This window comes from Vidua chalybeata, chromosome 1 (genome assembly GCF_026979565.1).
Source record: "Vidua chalybeata isolate OUT-0048 chromosome 1, bVidCha1 merged haplotype, whole genome shotgun sequence".
Taxonomy (NCBI): Eukaryota; Metazoa; Chordata; class Aves; order Passeriformes; family Viduidae; genus Vidua; species Vidua chalybeata.
In genome coordinates, this window is record NC_071530.1 from 118610102 (window position 1) to 118633988 (window position 23887).

Below are 23887 nucleotides of genomic sequence, written 5' to 3' on the forward strand. Positions count from 1 at the left end.
TGAAGCAAAAAAAAAAAAAAAAAATGTACTTAACATGCCTAAATCTTCAAAAACTCTCACCATTATCCTGTTTGAATAAACTTGGAAGAAACTACACATAGGTTAGGCTGTATGATCATTCCTGTTGCACTGTGTTGGGCCGTGGCTGTCATCTTCTGCCTTGTGGTTGGCTTTCCATCTCCCTGAGACCTGAAAAAAATGGATGAGAAAGAACAATGGTTAAGGGACACAGCCAAGCTCTGTCCAGACCCTTTCCATAACCCCTGAGTAAATCTGCTTAGGCATCACTGTGCTCCAGGACACGTGCAGTGTGCCTGGGATTCAACAGCTCCAACCAAGTTAATCCATTGCTGCATTAAACGTGTCTTTGCAGAGGGCCTAAAGGTAGGGTCTCCATTTTTCCTCAGACCATCCCTGTGTGCTTCCTAAATAAAAATGAACTTGATTTAAATCTAAGCACCAGCTAGTAAATGCAGAAAGCGATGCCACCATTTTCCTGATGTCTCCAGCAGCCATAGCTCACACAGCATTGCACAAGCTGCTTGTCTGCTGCAGTGTCAGCCCTGAGCAGGGAGGAGAGGGTCTCCCACACCTAGCCAGCTCTGCTAATCCTGCCTCGAGATCTGATTTAATCTTTGACATACCACCTGGCCACCTGTAGAAGAGGAGATTCCTCTGAACAGTGGTGTCATGAGACCAAATTTGCAGAGGTCTCGGCTCTCTTTGTACATGCCTATTTTTCAGCCTTTCTGTTTACCTGCAGTGTATGTACGAGAAATCACTCAGGGTCAATGGGTCAAAAATGCTTAGTGCATAATTTTTAAGTGTAGTGGTCCATGAGAATAAGCAGAAGCTTCTGCTGTTTGCTCTGAATTTCTCAAAGAAAATGAAACCAAAAAAAAAGCCCCACACCTGGGTTATCATTAAGGATGCTTAGATGCAATATTTCTGAATGCAGTTTTATATTTTGCCAGTTCTAGTCTTCCATTAACCCACTAAAATGCCATTCAGTTTCTTTTTTTCCCCATAGTACTGAAATAGCTGCCACAAGTGAGTGGGTAGAAAATGTTGTCCAGCCAAAAAAAAAGAGGAAAAACCATTTGACACAGCTCAATAGAATGTTAATCAGGTTGTTAAGTTAACTGCTTTCCTAGTAATAGGGAGGAGGATGAAAAAAATACTTTCAGACTTTGGTTTCTATTGAACAATTACATGTATCCCATTTTCAGAGAACTCTTAAGTACAACAAATGGCAGCAGATACTTTCCTTATTTCTCTGAACATGGGAACTAAAGAGGAAAATTAATTTACATCCATGTGGTTGCATAGTTAAGTGAAGGCAGAGAAAATGAAACTTGTATCCTCTGGAGATAATTCACGTGTTAATTTCTGTCACCCTGTAGAGCTACGCAGCTTGATTCCTGAGCCACAAACACTGGCAGCACATACACCACCAAAGTCACCTGAACAGCAAAGGAATATTGGAATATTGCTGACACTGTAGTCTGAGCTCCCATTAAATGTTTAATTTAATCTAATATTACTTTATCATGAAATATATATCTCATAGTCCAGAATGGTTTCTTGATGGGGATCTTTTCCTCTGAGTTCCCTGACTTGCAGTGACTTTGACCTACTTTAACAGTGCACTTGTGCTTTTTCTGGGTATTTGACCATACAGCCTTAAATTAGCAAGTTGACATTGAAATGCTGATTTACACCTGCAGTCAAATGGATAACACATGTTAAAGACTGATTGTCAGCAGCTCCAATATGTTATCGCTTCATTCTCTGGCATTGTTTCTTGCCTTTATGGGATTTAAGGACAACATTGTGTGGCATTGTTGTTATGGCTATGGACACAGCTGTGGGGGGCTGACACTGTGTATGGTCTTTGTCATTTATCTAAAAGCTGACAGCACTTTCAGAAAATGACTGTGAAACTTTGGATGTTTAAATGTTGCTGTATGTTTTAAGACAGCGTTGGGAATAAAAAAGCTTTTTTGCTGGCATTAAAAAAAAACCAAAACAGTTAACATTGAATAACTTGCTCTTCTGACCTTTTCACCTTAAGGAAGATTAATGGTGGTTTAGATCAGAACATCCCCCCTGATCAGGGTCTGAATGCTTCAGGGATTCAGACAGACAAAGAAAGTCATTTCACCCCTAGGTCACCAGCACAGACCTATGGTGTCTCACTAGTGACCACTGGATGATTGCTCAGTACTTTATGTGCAGGAGTTGGTGGTCATAATCCATTTTCCAAGGGACAAGTTCCTGCCTCATGAAAGCTGTTACCGTGTGCTTATCCAAGCAGGGAAAAATGGGAATTAACATGAACAGCCTGCATTTCAATTGCCTTGCACTACTAAAATCTCAGAGCCTCTGTGTTTCAGCGGATCACTCTCTCTCCAGGAAGGTTTGAAGCCGTGCTGGTGCCCTTCTGTGACTGGTGGCACCTCCATGTTCCCTTCTGGAGGGATGCAGCCTCTGGAGCACACAGGTCTTATTCAGGCACACTGACAGTGTCACCACTTGCATTTAGGACATGCTGGAATGTCACATCCCACAGCTTTCCTGTAGTCATCTCCCAGGTTTAGTTCTTAGTGCGTGGTCAAGCTGGTGTGTTTCATACCTACTGTACTTGTATTTTAAATGGAAGACCTAAGGTTGGGACTCCTCAGTTAGTAAAACTGAGCTGAGAGCTGGCGGGCAGGTTCTGATCATAAAGTAACTCTTTGTGACTTCTCATGTCAGAAATTATAATGTCACCAACCCTAAAGCCCAATTTGGGGGCCTACCCAGCAGAGCTGAGTTCAAACACCAAGGTGCCCAATAGAGGCAGCAGGGGTTTGGCTGACAGGCACTAAAGGTCTGAGTGTGTTCTTCAGCAGGTACACAGCAAGGCAGGCTTTGAGAAAAATTGGCAGACATATGAGTACAGTTGTTCACAGCTGAGATGTTGAGCCTGAAAGAGAGAAAAAGTGTGCTAGGGTCTAGGAGTTGAGAGGATCAGACTTCAGGGGGACATCTAAGATGAGAATATGCATTTTTAAAATATTGTAGAAACCTGAAGGATGAGGAATCTAGACTTATGTAGTTATTAGGTTCCATGTCCATAGCAAGGCCCACAAAAACTCTTTCCTGCTCCCTTTTGGGTTTTTTTTCTCACAGGGTTAGCTCTGTACAGTACTTTCCTAGAAGTGGACAGAGCAAATGAGCAGATTACAGGTAAAACTGAAGTAATAAAGGCAAATGCTTAAGTGTAAAGGCTAACAGGATAAAGGAGAAGGACACGTAAAGATCATGAGTTCTGCGAAAATTGGAGATCTCAGAGGCTGATGCGTGACTTTAAAAGTACTGACCTCTATCTAGCTTATAAGCTTGAAAATCCTCTCCTATGTATTTGCAGCATTAATTCCTCTTGTTATCTGAGGTGATCTACTTTAATCAGATTCCTACAAACAAGTCAAGTGCTTACAGCAGAAGATCTTTGACACCCCTACTGGCAGCGTCAGTGGAGAGGACAAAGACCAAAGCAGCAGGAAGATCAGATAAATCGCCTCATCTCAGCAAAAACTGTTTCAGGATAATTGGCATCAGAGTTCCCCCCCTCCAGGCTCTTACCTGTATGCTCTATGGTCATTTGATGTACTGATTGCACAAAAGATACCTCAAAATAATCATGTTTCAAAGGCACAGCAATTCTGAAGCCTCCTCTGTCACAGTGCCAGCTCCTGTGCTACCTTGCTTCTTCACACAGGCCACATTATTTGAGTCTAGATCAAAAGGGGACTCACTTCATCTGCTTTTATGCCTTTAGTGCAGCTTCTACTTCCTATTTTCTAAGTTGCTAGTCCCATGGTCTCTAGTCCAAATAATGATGGTCCTTGTTTTAAATTTAATCTCATTTTCACACAGAGCTTAAGCCAGAGGAGGCAATGCCATCTGATACCCTTCAAAGACCTTTCATCCCCATTGGAGCACATGTATTGCATGTGGCAAAAGGAGCTTGATGGCTGTGTGAGGACACACGAGATATGTAAGGTGACAGTTCAGGTTGCCTTACTCTTCAGACTTATCCATTGGAAAAATCCTAAGTATTTTGTGCCTGGTTACCCAAGAGTAGATTTTACTGCATATGGTGCAAGACTCAGGATGCAGTTGCAGCAAGGGGGCTACCACTGCCTAAATCCAGGAACCACAGGATAGGCTTTGATTAATGTGCTTGCTTGCCCAAAAATGATTATGTGTTAAGCAGGAGCAATTAGTCGAGATAATCTTAAAATGTTCTAAAGGAAACAATTGGGAGGGAGAAGACAGTATCTAAAAATCACTGTGTCTTATCAGGGGAATAAAGACCTCACTGATCAATTAGCTTGAAAAATTAATAAATCCAGGACAAATGTAGTTCAAGATTAGCATCTTAATGAGCTATTGTTGTCACAGCCTGGTTTGGACATAACGCTCCTTTGTTGACATTTTTAATGCTTTCTGTGGATTACCAGTACATGGCCAGTATATGAAAGCTTGTTAAGCCTCCACGTGCTCAACCTGGCCCTAGCTTTAATACTGGCTTAGTGCAATCCCTGCTGTTGGCACAAGCTCTGTGGGACTGGAACCTTGTGGTACTGGGCATTGTTTCTACCTAATCATCATATGGACCTACTCAAGTGTGTTTTACAAGCTTAGGGCAAATTTGTGAATGCCCAGTTTTCTATATGTAACTTTTATAAAATAAGCCAACCACGGTTTTTGTTTTTTCCTTTTCTCTATTTCTCCTTTTTTTTTCAGAATTCTGCAATATCTTTCTGTAACTAGTGTGGAATGCTTTCAGCCTGGCTTCCAGGTCTGGTTGGTATTTCCTTTCCCAATTAGCAGTGAAGCTTGTGTGCTCATCTTTTCAAATTGCAGAGCTCTTGCATCTCTCTCTCCTGGTTCCCTGTAGAGAATTTAAAGTTCAAAATGTTTTTTGAATGCCTCAGTCTTATTCCCATTCAGGAAAAATCTGTTACAGCAGCTTCTAGAGACATGCAAATTCACATGTTATGTTTGAAAATCCACTTATTCACAGACCTTTAAGCTGTGCGGTGCTACTTCAATTTTGAACTAATTTTGCTGTCTGCTATGAGTGTGAGGTGAAGTTTCTGATAGTGTATCTGTCTCTCTATTCCTTTCATTCAGAGAAAAACAGCAGATTATGTATGAGAAACTCACTGTATAGTTTGCTTTTTTGGTTGTTTTTCCTTTTTCCTTTCCTTTATTTGCAGTTGTAATTCTGTGGCCCTAAACTGAAACAAAGCAATTTTCCTTTCACAAAAAAAAAGCTGCTGGCATTGCATCATGCAGAAGTGGTTTAGAGTAGATGCCTGCAGTATGCATGTGCAGTTTTATCCCATCTTATTTTTAAATGGTTATCTGTGCATCCCTCTGGTTCACAATCCTATTCCAAAAATACCTGGGGTTTATCCTTATCATATTGCCCAGCTAACAGTATGAAATAGGCTCAAGTGGCTCAGTACAGATTAGGTTTACCTCTTATGCAACAAGGTACAAGATCCAGGGAGAAGCCAGAGACCTGCCTTGGGAAGACCTTTGTCCTCTGTGGGCCAGGGAATCCCTTGGCAATACCCCTTGCACATGTAGAGAGTATCAGGTTGCTTCCCAGCAACTTCACTGGAAGAATACTGCACCGAAAAGGGATTCCTTTGTTCACAGAGGCCAGGATAAATAAGGTCTAGGGTTTCTGATTATCTTAAATAACTCAAAGTTTTAATTACAGTTTTTGTAACCATATTTTTAAAATTTGACTCCTTTCAATTTTACCAGCTCCGGCATACTTGGTAAACAGGACAAGCATCTGCATTTGTCTCTTCAAAATATGTCCTAACAGATTCAGGCTTTGGAAAAAAGCACCCTTGCCAACTCCCCAGAGGGACATCTTACCAGTTTATTGGATTTTTCTGCCATTTTTACAAGGTTTGTTGATACTTCTGCTGTTTTGAAGTTTTTTTTTTCCCTTTCAGCCTCAGCAAGCATTTTTTCTTCTCTGCCCCCCCCCTCCTTTCTACCCCCATTCCCAAGAATCAAATACTTTTCCTGTCCCAGACCTGCAGATAAGGCTAGATATGTGTTTTGTCAGACAGCATGTGTCTGTTCTTGTGTCTGGAGTTCTCCTCCTCCTTCTCCACCTCCTCCTCCTTCTCACTTGTCCCTGCTCACCTTTGGTAACCTTGTTTTGCCACCAGGAAATGTTTTGATCCTTTACTATCAGCACTGAGTGTGGGTATTTGGTAAACTGCTGTATCGCACCCCACAGGGAGGAATTTGGATTCAACGTGTTCACTTGGCACTCTTAGGTCAAAGATATACCCCAGGGCAAAAACTTCTTAGGGTCTTCTCATGGCTGCAGTGGCACCATGTGAATTAAGTTAATAGCTTATTCCTCACTTTAGCAGAGAAGAAAAAATTTGAGCCTGGTCTCCAGACATTTTATGTAGCTTGGGGAGCAAAAAAAAAAATTCATAAACTCAAAACCTGTTTGGTTTTCTCCTCCCACCACAGACTGGACTCTTGCTAGGTGAGTAGGGAGATGGAAGGAGATGCCATGTGAGATTGTCTGATGTAGCTCTACATTTCCTAGGTTGGACATTGTGGAGAGTTTCTCCTCCAAGTGTAAAATTACTGCCTACACTTCTTTCTTGGGTATCATGCAGTAGAGCTTTTGCACTACACTTCCTGCACATATAATTACACCTATTTCATAGCTAAACCCAACATTGGACATTTGCCCAAAATATCTCCCACAGAGGTAGAAAAAAGTAGCCCAATATGTGCAGGTCTTCTCTTGAAGTCACATTAAGATTTCATGCAAAACCCTGAGCATTCATAGTACTCAACTACTCTGCAAGATCTGGACAAAATGAAGGAAATTCCTTTTCATAGACAGGGAACAATTCATTCCCAGATGAAGATCCCAGATGAGGCATATTATATCCGACCTCCTGAGCCCTAGTTTTCTGTCTGAAAGTGATATGAGTGCCTTTCATCAGCTCTCTATAGAGTGATTTGTCCTCAGAACATCCTGTGCCTTGTAAGGATGTGTCCAAAGCCTACCTGACCTGTAATGAAGTGAATGCCAGCTAGTGACCAGCTCTAGAGTCTCACTTCAGTCTCTACATCCCACCAACCCTCAAAGGATGAAGAACCCAATTCTTGTTCTAATGTTAAACCCTATCTGTGATTTGAAAATATCTGTAGGTCATACCTAGAATTAGGAAAACAATGACTCAGGTCCAAAAGTGCCTGTCTTCTCATAGGACTCTGAATATCTGAAGGTGAAATAAAGGGTGGGTTAGATTTGTTATAGCTTTTTTTTTTTTTTTTATGGACTATTCAGTGTTGGTCTTCATTATTTTTTTTATCCTTTTGAAAGCTTTTAGAGCCTCCTGCATAACCGCCTTTGCCCCATTCAGTGCTGAATGGACGGTGCGCTGATCTTTTTCTCGGTGGGTAATGGATTTGGGTTGATTGCTTGACACAGGGACAATAGGGGGGTAAACAATTGCCTTCGCACCCGTGCAGCTCCCCATCTGTTGAGTGCGTGCGCCTTCAGAGGCAGCCGGGCAGGGACAGATGAATGCGCCAGCCGAGCCTGATGTTAATGACATCAGTCATACAAGCAGAACATGTGGCGCAATAAATCAAAAACTAATTGAACTTTTGGTTGATTATATTGCCGTCCCACTGCCTGCTTCAAGCATGGCATGGTTTCCTGGGACAATACCCCCAGCCCTGCAAAGGCTTTGCTGCCCCTGGACAGCAGGAGCCTGCCCTGGGAGGTGACAAGTGACAACAGCTTCTCTTCGCGCACTGCTTTCTTGAAACAGCGACACCTTCCACTCAACCAAAATGCTTCCAGGCTCAGGATGTCTATTTGACCAATATTTATTATTTCAAATAAGAAATGTTCATCAATATGACAGTGGCGCCCCATGTTCACTGGCACTTTCCATCTGGGACTCTTGGTGGCAGACATCTATAGGAGAAGATAGCACTTGTTTTTGTGTTAATTAGACACACACGTGGTAGTAATGGAGGCTATTCATTAGACTGATATAATTTAATATCATTATTCACACTTGAAAGTGCTCCAACTACATCAGTTGTTGGAGCCTGCAAGCCAAAATTTTGTCTTGTGTGTCCATGGCAGCATTAAGTCACCAGAAGTTGAGGGGGCTGATATTCATAGAGGTGGAAAGGAACAATTTCTGATGGGAGTATTAAGAAATGAAAAGCTTTGGCAAGAAGACCCTTTATTGAAGTGCATAAATATGGGATTAGACCCCAGAGCCATCAAGTCAGGAACCCATCCATGACTGAGCCACCTTTCCTCCCCTTGCACCGACAGACATGCAGGGGGCATGGAGATCTATGCACATCTGCCTTTCTTTGACATCTGCTTTTGAAATTTTGCTTTGAAAAACCCAGGATTCCAGTATTTGTTTAAGAAATGAAAAGGTAAAGCAAAAAATCCTTTTCTTAACATACCGAGAGTCATCTCCTCATTATGTGTAAGGAGAAAAATTTTATGGTAAATGTGTTAGAGTACACATTTAACCCAACTTATTTCAAGTATCTTTGCAGTACTTCTGTAAACAGTTTCCAATAGATTAGACTTTAATTATTAGCTATTTATTGCAGGAGATTCTCCATACTGGTAAAAGTAAATGTAAAATAAAACGCTGCTATCTGAGTAGAGGCTTAAGCAAGAGCTAAATTAAATCTTTGTGTTAATATTATTCATAGAAAGGCAGATGGGAGCAGAAAATGTTGCAATGAAGAATATGGAATGAGATGAGATCACAGCATCAGTCTGTCCTTTGTAGATCTGGACAATGATCACAGAGCCAGATTGGATTAGTGAAACCTATTTACCAGAAGTTCAGAGCGGTTGCATGAAGCTGAAAGGCAGTCAGTAGGGAGAGGTGGAAAATGCACCAGATTTACAGCTGCAGCGATGAAAATTTAGAAGTTTTCACCGTGATTTCTTCCAAATGTGAGTACATCAAAATCTAACAACGGCTATGGTGCTGTCTTTTAGAGGGATGGGATGTTTAGCAGCGGGGAAATATTTGAAGAGAGCAGCTCATCTGTTCTGCTGTGCCGTGCTCTGCCTGCAGCCCAGCCCTCGCTGCTGCTTTCTCAACCTAATCCGTGAAGGTGCTTCAGTACTGGGGCTCTGTAAAATCTTTACTCTGGCAAAATTGGGAGATCTGGAATCGGTGTTGCTATACCTATGAGGTAACTGCTAAAGTGACAGCTTGCAACTGTGTGGCTTTTCTGTGTAATAGAAAAGAGAATGAAGTTCTGCGAGCAGTTAGAAGTGGGTGAAGTGCATGAATGTTGAATTTAAGTCTGCTGGCTCAATAAGTGGAACATTTCCAAAGCCATGCCCTGGAAATGAATGCATGATTAACATTAATTGCTTCTAATGAAGAGTAAGAACCGGACAAAGCCCAGCCTGCATTTGATTGAACAAATTAGTTTAAACTCAATGGCTGCATATTTCAGCAACAAGAAAGCAGGGAAAAGCAGGGAAAACAAATTGTGGGGCCAGATCAGATCTTTACTTGCAAGCTGTGAGCATGAGCTCTCAGCTGCTTAATCTTGGAATATAAGTGGAAATGACAAAGTGAACCATCACTGTAATTATATTTGTTGCCCAAAATCTGGGCTATACGTACAAACATCCTTTTGCAGGCAAATCCACATACATCATCTGCAAGGATTTGTTCTTCTCTTCCTTCTCCAGCTCTCTGCAGAAATTTGTGTTTGCAGGGACAGCCTCGCAGCCCCACTGTTTCCATTGCTGCCATTGTATTCCCACGCAAGTGGGTCAATTCTGGCTACTTCTGTGATTCACCCTTCTTTCAATGCCTATTTGACTAATTGCATGTTTGCTGGTGCTGTGACTTCCTTTTCATGCCTTGCCTTTCTTCAGCCCTGTAAACCTTTTGCCACTCATTCTGGCAGACAACAGAGGATGAGGGACTGTGGATCATATGTACTCTAAAAGTAGGCAAATTTGTTACTGTTAGGCACATTTATGTGTTTTTCCTTTTGCACTAGCCTGGGTAGCAGCTATAACAGCACAAGAGCACTTGCTTCTGGTAGAAATCTCTAAAAAACTGTACTCCTTACACTGTGTGGTAAAATACCTAAAATACCAGAGAGACAAGAAGGTAATTACTTGCATCACTAAACTTTTCTGCACTTGAATGTTTTGCTTATGAGCAATTAGTTTAGTCCTCACACAGTGAAATTCCAGAAGTAAAGGTGATGGAAGCAGCTTCAAAAACAACTTACAGCATATTCCTAGGTTAAAAAAAAAAAAAAAAAAAAACCACCTTCACTATATTTGTCTGGCTTTCATCCCACACTCAGCATGATTTAAAATACAAAACGAGTCCTGCAGGAGAAGACAGTGAGGATCCCTGAGGATATCACACCGTGCAGAGCAGACTCTAATCACACTGACAGCTTAGCACACTCTAGGCAGGCAGATAAGTTCCTTGTGACAAGCTCAGTGTGGAAGTGCCCTGCACTGCAACGGGCTGCTCACAGGGACGCTCCCATTTTCTTGTCCTGTTTCACTACAGCCACAGCCCAGGCCAGAATTTCCTCTCCAGTGGGCTCCTAATGCTTATATCCTCACTGAGGTATGGAGGGATGGCTGTTAGACACACACAAGCTGTCTAGGAAGGGTGACTTTGGTCTCACTGCCAGCTCTGCTTGTACCGGAGCCCTGGGAAGCCCAGGCACTTGTTACTGCTGCCATCTGAGGAGAGGAGTTTGGCTGTAGTAAGGAGCAGCCTTGGATGACCTTCAGCTGCTTCCACAGCTCCAAACCTCTGCAAACAGTAATACCCAGCAGCGATAAGCACTGCAAGTGAAATGTATGCCAACAAGGTAAAGGAAACCTCACCTGGGGAGTAGGAGTCACCCATCATCCTGTAACAAACCTTCCTGGCTCTTCAAAGCCTTTGGATTATACACTGAGCCTGAATAGGAAACCTCCATTCACGTGCCTTGCCCCTAGGGTCAGCCTTTAGAATTGGAGTTAATTCTCCACATTTGGCAGCTTTCTGCAAGCCTGTTTCTGTCACTGGTGGCTAAATCCTGTAGCTCTGGTAGCCTGAACACAAGGCAGGGTAAGAGGGAGAGCTGGGAGGATCACAGAGTCTTTCAGGCCAGTTTCAAGTCTAACTCAAACAACAAGAGTTTAAAGAGCCTTCACTTAGTCCAGTAAAACCATCACCCAAAACCAATCGCTTCAGTCCAGACAAAAGCTTGGCTTGTGGCCCTGGCATCCTGTGTATCTATTGGCTGGTGGTGCTATGCTTCTGGTGTCTTCATGGGTCTAAGAAATAAAAAGTGAGAAAAATACTTTAAGCAAAATGTCCCAAGCTAAAGAGATGTACAAGTCATTTTGAGGAGTGAAAAAGAAAAGATAAGGCTTGGTGCAAATGTTGTGCTTTGGACATTATGCAGTGAAAGTGAGACAATGTCATGAGGGTGTTTGAGCTTATTGATAAAGTCTCTAACTAGATAAAATCATAATAGTCTCCAAGATAATGTATACACTACTCATTTCCTACTGAAGTACTGGCAGGTGGGAGGCCATATCAAAACTGACAAAGGGGGAGTGCTGCTCCTGGAAGCCTATGGGAGAGGTGCAGAAACTCGAGATGGGCTGTGGCCCCATGGCCACGATTTCTGCATTGTACAGCTACAGCATGGTCTCTGAGATCAGGTCAAAAGGGACTTTCTTTTGGATTGTTTCAGCTAGAATCTTCCTTAAACCCTTTCTTCTCCCCCCTCTTTCCACCCTGCCCCCAGTGATTTCTTACAGGGGACTTTTGGAGGCATCTGTCCACCTCCACAGCATCCTGACCATGTTTCTGTTCTTCTCTTTGCAGCATGTAGTCCTGCCCGGAGACGAGCCAAAGCTACGCAGCACATCCTAGCGAAGAGTGTAAGAAAAATCTCCTTTCCTCTCCCTACTTTATTTTTTTTCCACATTCTATTTGGCCTTGCATACCCACAAAAATGCTGTGGGTAAATGGGAAGCAGATCTTCCAGGGTAAAGAAGTGCATCCATGTCTGATGCAGGGAGTGGTGTGGGAAACAGAAGGGGGAGTTTCTGTAAAGCTGCAGTTTATTTACAGAAGTGCTTTGAAACAAAAAAAAAATGGTCTTGCCATGCAGAGCCAGTCAAAATGAACATAGTGGCTTATCAACACTGGCCATCTGAGGTAATCACAGACTTAATTATTGTTCATAGAGCCTTCACAATAAGTCCAGAGAGACATGCAGGAATGAAAAGTCAATCACACCTAATCATATCAGTGTTAATCAAGTAATAATAATAATAATAATAATAATAATAATAATAATAATGTTGATCAAGTAGCCAGTATCCTAGGGAATTTGTGATAAATACACCAAGCAATGGACTGTAACTTTGACCCCATAAGTTGACACTGAGAGACCCAGGGAGGTTGTTTGTTCCCTGGTCCCAGCAGTGCTTGCCTGCCCTTGCCTCAGCCTCAGTGCAGAGGGCACAGAGGAACCCCCCAGATTAAAATAACAACTTTTTTCATGCTCTGAGTAAATGTCTTGCAAGTTCAGCTACTTTCACACATGGGTGTGAGGTTTCTTGTCTTCAGAGAGAGTTTTCCATCCTGAAATCCACTTGACCCATTCACAACCCTTCCACAATCCTTTTAGCTGATTTGCAAGAATGACAGTCTCTTCTGCATATCAAAGCACTTCTTACAAGTTTGACACTCTTCTGCCAAAGCATTTCTTCTCACCACAGACCTGTCTCATATCTAGCACTTTGCTGAAGTATTTTGCTCCCTGGCCTTCCTTTTTTTCCATGCCCTTTGCTACTTCCCAGATCCATCCTCATTTTCAGAGAGCCTTTTCTTTGTATTCCTGATTCCCTGATCTCCTCACAGAACTATAGGTCCTCCTGCTTACCACACTTACCTGTGCACTGGAAAAAACCTCATCACATTCACTCCCACCCTCTCTTTTGGTTATCAAAGCAGATCACAGGATCTCAATACATCACAGGACACCTGAAGTTTTCCCCAGGAAGAGTCAGAAAAACATCTGTCATTTTTTGGGTAGAAACTATGCATGTCTATATTTTCCCAAACTGTGACAGTCTTGGTTTGTTTGGTTTTGTCCCATAGCTCAGGCTGACATTTCAAAATTACTCTTCATTCCAAAGGAAGATGAGTCAGACTGCTGAAGTGTTACTCAAAATAAGCCATTTTGAGATACCTACTTTTATTTGTTAAACCTTTGGTATATTTTGTTTTCCATGCAATATAAAAACAACAGAAAAGTCCAAACCAAAAGTGAACTATTCTGACTTGATGAAACAAAATGCTCAGATAATTTACTTTTTTTTTTTTTTTGGACAACATTTATCATAGCACTATTCAGCTGAAAAAATTCAGCTGGCTTACATCAAAATCAAAGGAAATTCTATGTCTGTTATCTAGTTCCAAATCTCAGTAGTTAGTCGTTTCTACTAAATGGAAGCATCTAATATTTAATTTGGATTGGATCAGCTGCTGTGGTAACACTGTACTCATAAAAGCCTAAGAAAATAAGAAAGTCCCTGTTTTGTTGCTGTATTTTAAGAGGAATGTTTTTTTTTTTTTCCTTTGGGGCTTTCCTGACCCCAATTAAGGATCTCCTTTGATTGGCTTTTAGTCGTGATGCAGACAGCATCATATTAGCAGTGGGAACACCAAGCCAGAGGAATGGTCTGCAGCTCTAGCTACAAGGATGGCTCTCAAACCAAAGTGTTTGAGCAGAGTCAACTCTTAGACATTCCCTTTCTTCAGTGGGATGCAGCTGCTTACAGCTCATAAGCAAGCATTGAAGTAAATTGCACATACTGGAATAGACGTGCCTGTGAGGAAGCTGTGATTGCCAATTTCTAGACCCACAGAAAAGTTGCAGAATGATTGTTTATTTTTCACTTTTACACCTGCACCTGCAGTCAGAGCTGTAGAAATGCCTCAGCTAACATAAAATCTTCTGCTCTGGTGATTGCAGTGGATGCACAACTTTAATCCTCAGCAAGGACAAAAATAGCAACCAATGTGGACATCTGCCAGACCTTTTTTTTTCACAGCAGAAATACTCAAGCAGTGTAGCATTAAGTGATTTAACATTCAAATTACTGACTGGGGGGGGTAACTTCCATCATGTACAAGAACTCATCCCAAAAGCATGATAATGACTGTGGAAGGGTGACAGAAAGGAGGAAGTACCTTTTTTTTTTTTTTTTTAGCTAAGTGTTTCACCAATATGTATATTTGCAGTTCCCATTGCCCTGTTAAGAGTTATTTCCAGTGGTAGTAGATCCTTCCCTTCTCTTCTTCTTCTAACTCCAAAAATCCCTTGGTTAGAAGTGTCTAGACACCAGTACCTGTCTACTTTGCAAGAAAGTAGAAAATACCCCTGTGCAAAATAACTTAACTCTACAAATCTGGAATTTTCTCCACTAACAAGCACATTGTTGTTCAGACTCTTAACTTCTAAAGTTTTATCCAAAGCCAGATATTTAATTGTCACCTTTTCTGGATGGTTGTTGGTTGGCAGTGGGATTTTAAGTCCAGGATCAGGATGGTTGGAAGAGCCTCTCTGTGACTGTCCTGTGTCCTCTGTGCCCCTTCCCTCTGAACACAGCTAATTCCAATAGTGGGTATGCCAGGCCTCAGTGCTCTCATATGCATGGCAAAGTCCATAAAAAGAGAGTTTGCTGGACTCTGATTTCAGAGTCAGTGTCCTGCAAACAGACCAGGCCAGTCAAAGGATTTACAGATTCTAAAAACAGTAGGATTTTAGAGAGCAGTTTGCTAATTCTGCAGTTTGGCTGACTCTACCATTTGCACAGATTTAAATTTCCTGGTGTGTCTAGAAAAGAAAAGTGACTCCCAGTTGATCCTTCTGCCTTACCCTAGGTACCCTAGAGAAATGTCAGCTCCACTTTAGATCAAAACCCAGCTACAGCAGGTTTAGTTTCCTGACCTAGATAAGTCTTTACATATTACAGTAAGGGGTGAGATAGCCAAAGTCACTGTGAAATCTTGAATTAGGAGATAAGGAACTCCCAAAATGTGCTAAAACCAAAAACTGGGGAAAAAAAATGCTGCTGAAAATACGTTATAGAGATTGCACTGTTGTCTCCAGCTGTAATGGAAAATAGCACTGTAACTTATTTATGCAGGTTCTGCTGCTTGAAGACATTTTGGTATTACTGGTATCATATGTAACAAGGAATCTCAAAAACATAGACAACATGCCTAAATAATTCTTGCTATTAATCAAGATAAAAATCCTCTTATTTTCCCCAAACTGTATTTCATCTTGTGCAACACGTAGGCAGAATGTTAAGTTTCAAGTCCATGGTGGTTTACACTGATCAAATAAGCCACTTTCAGGATTAGAGGTGACTGCAGCCAGCATCCTACTTACCAAAAATGCTCTTTCCATGACAATGCAAAATAAGTGACCGCAGGTGTCTCAGTAGCAGGGCGTTGATGACATTTTCTGTCACACACCAGCAAAGACTAAGTGTGACCAAGAGCGCTCGACATTTTTCCAGAAATAGTGGGGAAAGCTGAGTTTTGTGGCACTCCTTGAAAGCTGGAAGAGCTCGGTTCACACGAGGCAGACTCCAAGGGCTGCCATTAGAGATCCCTGCCTGCCACAGTCTCATCATATTAGTCCTGAGCACAGGTGTCTCCACTGGTGCCACCGTGGTGAAAGGGGTGATGCCTGGTGAGCAGCTTGTAAGGTTTGTGTGGTCAGGGCGTGTGTGGACACAGGAGCCTGCAGCCTGCAAGGAGCTGCTGCAGAGGCACAGGGAGGTACTGGAACTGCTCCAGGGGCAGCAGGGAGGGATCCAATGCCAACAGCTTAAGCAGCAACAGGAGGCCTCTCACAATCAGCATCACCCTCCTTCTGAAACATCAGAGCAATGCTGAGGCTCAGCTGTTAGCAGCTCCAAATTTGTGATCAGTAGAGCTGGGAGCCAGCTGCAGCCTCCTTTAGCATGTGCTTGACTTCAAGGACACCAGTAGTCCCTTTGACTTTAACTGAACACTGGGCATGTCTTTAGGTAGTTTACAGCACATGGAGCATGTTAGGCTGTGTGTCAAAATCTGCAGAAATAGGGGGAAACCCCTATTCAGCCTTGGATTAGGCTTTGGTTGCCTTAACTGCCTTTTCCAGAAGTACTTTTGCCTGTTTTTGGGCAGTTTCTGCTCCTCATCCTACTAGTCAGTAGGATTTAGGTAATGTGGGCTTGTCCTGAGGGTACATGGAGACAAAAGAATTAAAAGTGGTTAGGTTGGGGTTTTTCTTCTTTCCTGTTTTGGAAAACATGGGTTTGCATATGTTGTTATGTCTGTGTAAAGAATCATATACACAGAACATTGCAGATTAATGGCAAATTGAATTAAAACTTAATTAGAGGAAATAGACAATTTGGCATGAGAGAACATGCTTGAAAAAGGTCTTGTTTTTATCTTGAGTGCATGTTAGAAGGCAGAGCAATAGACAGAATTAAGGCTTTTTCTATGTCAATAGTGAGCTGGCCAGTTGTTGGTCTCAGTCTTGAGGCAAACTAACTGTAATTATATCTAAAACACGTAGACAGCAGCTGTCAGTCATCAGTTCGATGCAGCTAACTGCTATTCTCATGATCTTCCAACATAAGTCTAATAGGAAATAGTCTGAATAGTTACCACATGTCTTGTTTCCTTGCTGGTTTGGATCTTCACCTGGTTTAAGTGATTCTCTGTATGACAGCAACAAGTCTTTAGGGAAGAATAAAAAAAAAAAAAAACCAAAAAAAAACAAAAAACAACTTTGATCTTCTTGAGAAAACTCTTTCCAGACCATCCTGGATAACAGTCTTGACAAATCCATTCTCTGAGGTGCATCCCTGTTTTTCCAAACTCACATTAGCTGTGGCATCCCCAGTTGCCTGTGGCAGTACAGTGAGTGCCATGACTTAGTAGTAATTTATTAGAAAAAACTTAATTTTGTTCATGCTTGTTTTCAGGAACTGTTGGAGATGGGGCAGGGGTGGGGGTGATGCTCAAAGTTGCAGCTGTCAGTGAGTTTTGTCTGTGTGAGCTAATGTTTGTGAAAATTAATCTCTAGGAGCACAACTCCTCTCTGCCTCATGTTCTCTGTAGTCATTTATCAGGTACAATATGTAAGTTCAAAAGACAGGAGAGACCTGTAAGGAAACAGCATTTGTAATTCACATTGCATAAGTTTGACTGATTGCCCAAGATGTGATGCAGTAAGAAAATAAATCTGAGTTCAGAGGCATATCCTATTCAGCAGAGCTTGGAAAGGGGCACATTTCAGTCTCCTGAGGAGAATACAGAAATGTGCAACTAAGTAGCTGGGTCCCAGAAAGACCCAGCAGGATTTTCCCATACTGCTATACACAGCACAGAAGCTGGAGCCAAACAAAATCCCACAAATCCCACAGTCCCCACCTGACAAAATCCCCTTTGGACGACAGCAAAGCAGTAGGAGGAACAAGCAGCCTTTCAGCTCCCCCATGACCTCGACAGACCACCTAATCCCCAGGGCCAGGTGTAACGGGGTGGTTTGCCTCTCCCCTCTAGGTGGTAGCCATATCGGACCGCCGGCCCCACCAGGGCGACCTCCTGCATGTGCTGTACGAGGCCCGGGGCGAGGAGGAGGCGCGGGGCGCGGGCTGCCTGCAGGCCGGGCAGCGGGGAGCCTGCCCCGCCAAGGGCGCTGCCCAGCACGGTAAGTCCAGCACTGAAGCCCTTCATTCCTCCCTGGCTAGAGAAGGTTTTTAGGTATCGCGGTCTGCCGGTTGTGCAGAGAAGCAGGCGCTTTATTATGTACCTGGAGGATAATTCCGTGCTTAAAATAGCCAGTGGAATTAATGAGATAATGACCGTGGCATTGCTCAATTTATTGAGTCATAAACTCGCTTTATTCAGAGTCATAAACACTCCCTGACAATATTTTGGAGATGATAAATTGTAAATTACTGAGTTGGCCTGAGTCATCCTATTATATAAGATCCCTGTTCAGTTGCTTAGAATCAGCTAGAATATAATCATTAGGGATGGATTTTCAGATTCTGGATGTTAGCCACAGACCTGATTTTTTGGCAACCAAAGCTTGTTCAGCATATTTGTGAGAAACCGTGAAGGAAAAATGGAGCTTGCCAATACAAAACCAAGGAGATGAGTAAACATAAACAGAGTGGCCATTCAGCTCCTTCAACACTGGTGTGTTATGTTTAGAAGACTGAAGCTGGAGCAGGGCTGTGGAGTTTCACATGGGATGGCCTTTTAATCAAAAACACATCTTTTGCTCTCCTTTGAAAAATCACCCAGATGCAGTCAAGTCATATTTCACTAAAGAAATCCCACATGGCATGTTTTTCCAAGATAAATTGGACATTTGGATGTTAAAAGGTGCTAAATCTCTAAAGCAGGTCCATGAAGGTGCATGTTCCTCACATCATTGGTCTGCAACCACACTGCACATAAGCCATCCCATTAAGAAACAAACCAGACAAGAGTGGGGCCTGGGAAACTGGAAAGGAAGAAACTGAGCCTGGGACCATAGGAAAAGATCTCAAAAAGATATCAGGACCAGAGCCAATATGTGGCTGAAAAAGAACTGGAGCTTCAGGACTGGAGCAGGGACAGGAGAAGGAGTGGCTGGGACTGGCTACAGGGTAAAGGATGGCAGAGAGCCAGAGAGGTGGAAAGGAGGGACTGCTGGTCTCTGCTGTTAGGGGAGATGAGAGGTAAAGGATGACAGGTGCAAGCAAGAGAAAAGCTGTAGGAATCTAAGACAAGAGCAGAAAAGGGAGAAACTGGTCTCACAGAGGGAGAAAGGGAAATGAGTTGGCAGAACTTAGAAATTAAGTTTAAATTAGAACCAACAGCAAACAAACAAACAACACAGATGAGGCCATTAGCATGTTTATTGCTACCATCAGAAATCCTGCACAAACAGCATAGCAGAAAGACAGTCCATTCCAGCATGTGAGAAGGCACTTCTGGAAGTGGAATTCACACTGCATCCAGCCATCACTGCCCTGAGGGGAGCAACTACAAAACCTGGAAGCCTTGAAGCCATGAGGACTTTCTTTTGCTTAGATATTTTGCTATAAGTTTGCAAGAACATTTTCGGTATCTTATAAGAGCAACGGGCTGAAGGGAAGAATCAGACAAAGTAAGAGAAAACAAAACTAAATAAAAATAAAAAATATGGTCATTAGCTGAAGCACTGATGATCCACTTGCTGAATACTGTTAGTACCTAATATGCACGATGAGAGGAGGTAATTGCATTAACTTTGACATGAGGGATACAGTAAGGTACTTAATGGAATTACAGGAGGGGGGTGGAGCGGGAAGAAGGAAGCTGGTCAGGATATTTATCACAGTCAAATATTGCCCCCAGAAGGAGGAGACCATTCCAATTGCTAAGTCATGCTGGAGACAGCACTATAAGCAGCACCTTGGCTATTTCCAAATTTGCTGCTGTTATTTATATTCCACTGGTCAAAGCAGTAGAGAGGTCCACATTCCCAGAGCCAAATAGGAGGACTTGACCTCATGAAAAAATCTGGCCTCCCTCATTCATTTATTTCCTTGGCACAGGGAGCAGGAATGTCAGTGAGCATTTATCCATGGATAAGTTATCGGATGAGCAATTACTTGAAACTGAAGGGTAACCTTCAGAGCTGAGGACAGCAGAGAGAGAGATGTCACTCAGCCACAGGCAGAAAGGTGGAAATCCCTCCCTGTGACGGGGTAGACATAGCACACATCTCTGCCCAGGTTAAAATAACTCCCCAGAGCAATACAGAAAGGAGAGAATGATCTCCTAGGCAGGACAAACCTGCAGTGGGGGCTGACGAGCATTTGGGCTCTTTGCTTCTAGAAATAAGTGAGTGTTTACAGAGGGGGAAAGGGCTGCCATTTAGCTTGGTCTGCTAAGGGCAGCTTGTCATCTCATTTAAAAAGTCCAGGAGCAAGCTGAGAGACTTTCCAGAATGACTTAAGCAGTTCCACAATCACTTATTTTGACATCACAATAGATGATCACTCTGCTCTTTCGGCTATAATCAAATCTGGTGGGACTGTAACCTGTATCTGGGCTCTGTCCATATCTGGGTTTTACTGCACAGAAGGAGGTTTTTCATACAAGCTGTGGCAATGGGATAATTGCCCCTAATATCATGTTTCTTATGCTTTACAGTGGGAATTACTGAACAAGAGTCATCCAAGTCCTATAATCATCTGTTGGATGGAAAATCTTTGGTAAGCAAATAGAGCAAGACCAACTACCAATGTATCTTAAAATATTGTACCCATCAGCATGTCCCACAGTAACAGCATGTCAGTCTGTTGCAGCACCTGCAGATTTCACAGCCTTGTTAAAGCTTGAAATATAATTTATGCCAGAGGACCCCTTAGCTGTGAGCAGAGACTGCCATAGAACAGAGAACTGTCCCTCAGGAAGCAGGAAGAGTGGTGGGAAAAAAACTAACATTTTCAAAGAGAAAAAATAGTTTTGAATAATTTCTGACCAACACCAGACCATGCTATTGAAACTTCATGGTCTCAGAGGCCCTTTTGGATGGCTGAAGCATGATTACTAGCTGATAGCTGGGCTACACTTAAGAAAAATGACAGTACATTACTTAAGGATGGTTAAAGCTAATGTTATTCAGTGTAATGACTCTAATTGAACCTACCAATAGTTAACATAGTTACATTTCAAAGGATGCTTGCAAAAGTGATTTCAAACATCTCTAAGTCTTAGGATAGTTGAAAAACACACCTAAATATACCCAGTCTCAGATTAATCCTAGAAGAAATAGCCCTAGAACGATTAAGACCAGTTATGGTAGTGACAATAATATGAACATCTTTTTTCAGGATTGCCAGTAAAATCAATAAGTGTGCTTATTGCCTGAAATAATGACATCACCTCACAATTTTTTGAAATTTTTTTCTTCTTTTGCTGGGCAACTCACACTTTAACTTACCATCTTGGAGGATATGCTATTCTCAGAGACCTGTTTATGGGAAAATGTGACTCAGTTCTGGTGGGCAATTTATGAGCCAATAAGACAAGGAGGAAGTGGATGATTAGGCACTTGTGGGGCCATGGCAGAACTGGAGCATAACCAGGGTGCCCCCACACCACAGAACAGCACACAACAAAACAGGGAAGCATCTCTGAATGCTCAAGGAACTGTGGTGGCTGAGACGTCTGCTTCCCAGGCAGCTGTAGAGGTGGGGAGCAGCAAGAGGCAGGCTGCTCACTCTGCACAAAACCTCACTGCCTCAGGAAGCTGAACACAAAAACTAGGTAATAAAAAGTTCAAGTGTCCCTTCTTTGATGGGAGGTGTAACTCTCGCTCACTCAAGTCCCATGCTGAGCTCAGTGAGAATATTCACGTGAGCAACCGGTAATTGTGTGGGTGAGAGTCGGGCTGTCAAATCCCTAACCTGCTTTCTCTTGTTAAGAGATTTACAGCATTTATTGGTTTTCTTAAAACAGTCTCTTTCCTCAGATGAACCGGTGTCCCCACTCATCAGTGGCATTCCCTAATGATGTGCTTTATCCTCCCACAGGTGCATCCGTCTCCAGTTGCCCATATCACGGTGAAAGCTGTGGCTGTCACAGGCTCGCCCACACGCGACCGCACTTCTACGGAAGAGTAAGTCCCTTCCCACCCTCCAAACATGCCTCTTGTTTCCCAGAGGCAGGGAGAGATTGGTAAAGGTTATGCTGATTTTATTAGCAGCCATGGCCATTTATACAGCTGTCTCAGCGCCCATTACAGCTCTACTTTATCACTAGGAAAAAAAATCATCGTAATTCAAAATAAAAGTATTTTCCCCCTAAGAAGTCTGTAATATTTGCCCTAAAATGTGATTTGAAAATGTAATTAATTGAAGAAAAAAAATTATGTCTTAAAGGCTAATTAAGGAACAGCTAGACCATAGTACAAATGCACTCATCACCAGGCAGTTAACACAGACATGAATCTGGGTGGGATTTGAGATGCCACCATTGTCACCTGAGGGACAGTAACTAGCTCATTGTCACAGTGTCCTCACACTCCATACACAGAGATGTAAATTCCCCTCAGCCAGTGGAGCTCATCACTGTCACATGGTCCCTGGGGCTTTGATGGAAGGGCCCAGCGCTCTCCTTTGGCAATCCACCCGCTCTTTGTTGGGTGGCAATTGCTAGAGAGGATGTACTTAGAGTGGTCCCACTTGTAGCCTGTCCCCTTGTGTCAGTGTCCCCTCTGATAGTGAGGGAACAAGAGCACCAAGCTGAGTGGTGGCAGCTGCAGCATCTCAGCCCCCTGACGCACAGAGCCCCTGCTCATTCCAGACTTGCTGGTCCCAGGGGTGGGCCGGGCATGGGCACATGTTTCAGCCAGGCAGCTCCTGGTTCTGAGGGGCTGGTTGCCATAAGCAGGAAAGAAGGGCCAGGGAGAAGCACTCTGCACACACCTTGTATTGTATTTGTTTGCCACAGGCAGCGCTGGAGGAAGACAACAGAGTATGACCTGGCCCTGCCACCAGGAGCAGAAGCTTCCCTACCACTGACAGGAGGCAGCCTGTGCGGGACACCCAGCCTCCTGAGGAAGATGTGGATGAAGCACAAGAAGAAGTCAGAGTACCTGGGGGCAACAAACAGTGCCTTTGAGGCGGACTGATAAGAGTCAGCATCCCTTGGAAGGGCAGAAGGTCCTTTAGCAGGACAAGGTGCTTTAGGATCAATGAGGGAACAGACACAGCACAGCTCATCCAGGAAAATTATATCCTTTTTATTATTTGATGCCATTGCCTCAGAACAGTGGGAGAAAGGCTAACAAAGGTAAAAATGGTGAACATGATGCAACTCAATGGCCTTTCCTTGTTGCATTACACTAAAATCCCAACTAACCCACTAGATTTACATCTTGACTCAATGCTGAGACTACTGCTGACCCATTCACCATTTCCTGTGTCCTGTCTGAATGAGCTTGGACTTGGCAACAAGAGAAGCCTATGAAGAGGTTTGAGTATTCCTGCAAGGCAACAGATTGATTACAGAGTGCCATTAATCCCAGGGATCTACTTGTGTGCACCACTGCCTGTCATCTTCCCCTGTCATATCATGAGATAAAAACCTCATCTTGCAATATGCTTGACACATCTTGTGAATGACACATGCTAAACATCTCTTTTCCTTCAGTTTTGATGTTTCAAGGCAGGAGTCAAAGATGCAAAAATTCTAAAACAATGGGCCAGAACTGAGCAAGTTTGCAAACATATGTACCAAACTTTGCTATGTAACAAATGACTTGTGTTTTAAGTTGTCCTGCCAGATCAAACCAAGAGCAACAGGATAATCTCAAGGGCTACTTTCTGCTGTAGAACCTGCTTATAAGTGAAATGGTAGTCAGCAATTTACCCTCTACCCATGTGGTAAAGGATATTACATTAAGTGCACAAAATACTAGGAGGAAGGAAAGTATGTAAATGGTGCAACTAGGTGACTAAGTATAAGATATTTGCATGCAAGAGACCTGTGCTTATGAATAGATGGATTTAATGGGATTTGCTTTAAAATCTTTTTTCTCTTTTTTTTTTTTTTCAATTTAGAAATTTCTAGTCAGGTGCTTTTCAGTTTTTCTCTCAAAAAAGAATGAAACAGTTTTACAAAAAAGTTTTCACCACCATTATGGATGATATTATATTAGT

The 23887-nt window shown here is 42.7% G+C and overlaps 2 protein-coding genes across 4 annotated transcripts in view; one reads left to right on the forward strand and one right to left on the reverse strand.

Moving 5' to 3' along the window:
* Nucleotides 1-47: 47 nt before the first annotated feature.
* The window catches only part of MYBL1 (MYB proto-oncogene like 1), a 63462-nt gene continuing 39622 nt past the window's right edge, over nucleotides 48-23887 (reverse strand). For 2 of the 3 annotated variants that reach the window (XM_053939227.1, XM_053939240.1), the window contains one exon: nucleotides 61-189. In XM_053939227.1, the coding sequence (XP_053795202.1) occupies nucleotides 63-189 (127 nt within the window). In that variant the 3' untranslated portion in view covers nucleotides 61-62. Of the gene's footprint in view, nucleotides 190-23887 lie in introns of all 3 variants that reach the window. The other variant, XM_053939222.1, reaches the window with a different exon arrangement.
* Nucleotides 8995-22857, forward strand: VXN (vexin). The gene is made up of 6 exons (XM_053939297.1): nucleotides 8995-9058; nucleotides 11982-12037; nucleotides 17742-17889; nucleotides 20373-20434; nucleotides 21758-21843; nucleotides 22671-22857. Exons 1-6 carry the CDS (start codon nucleotides 8995-8997, stop codon nucleotides 22855-22857), a joined length of 603 nt encoding a protein of 200 aa, XP_053795272.1.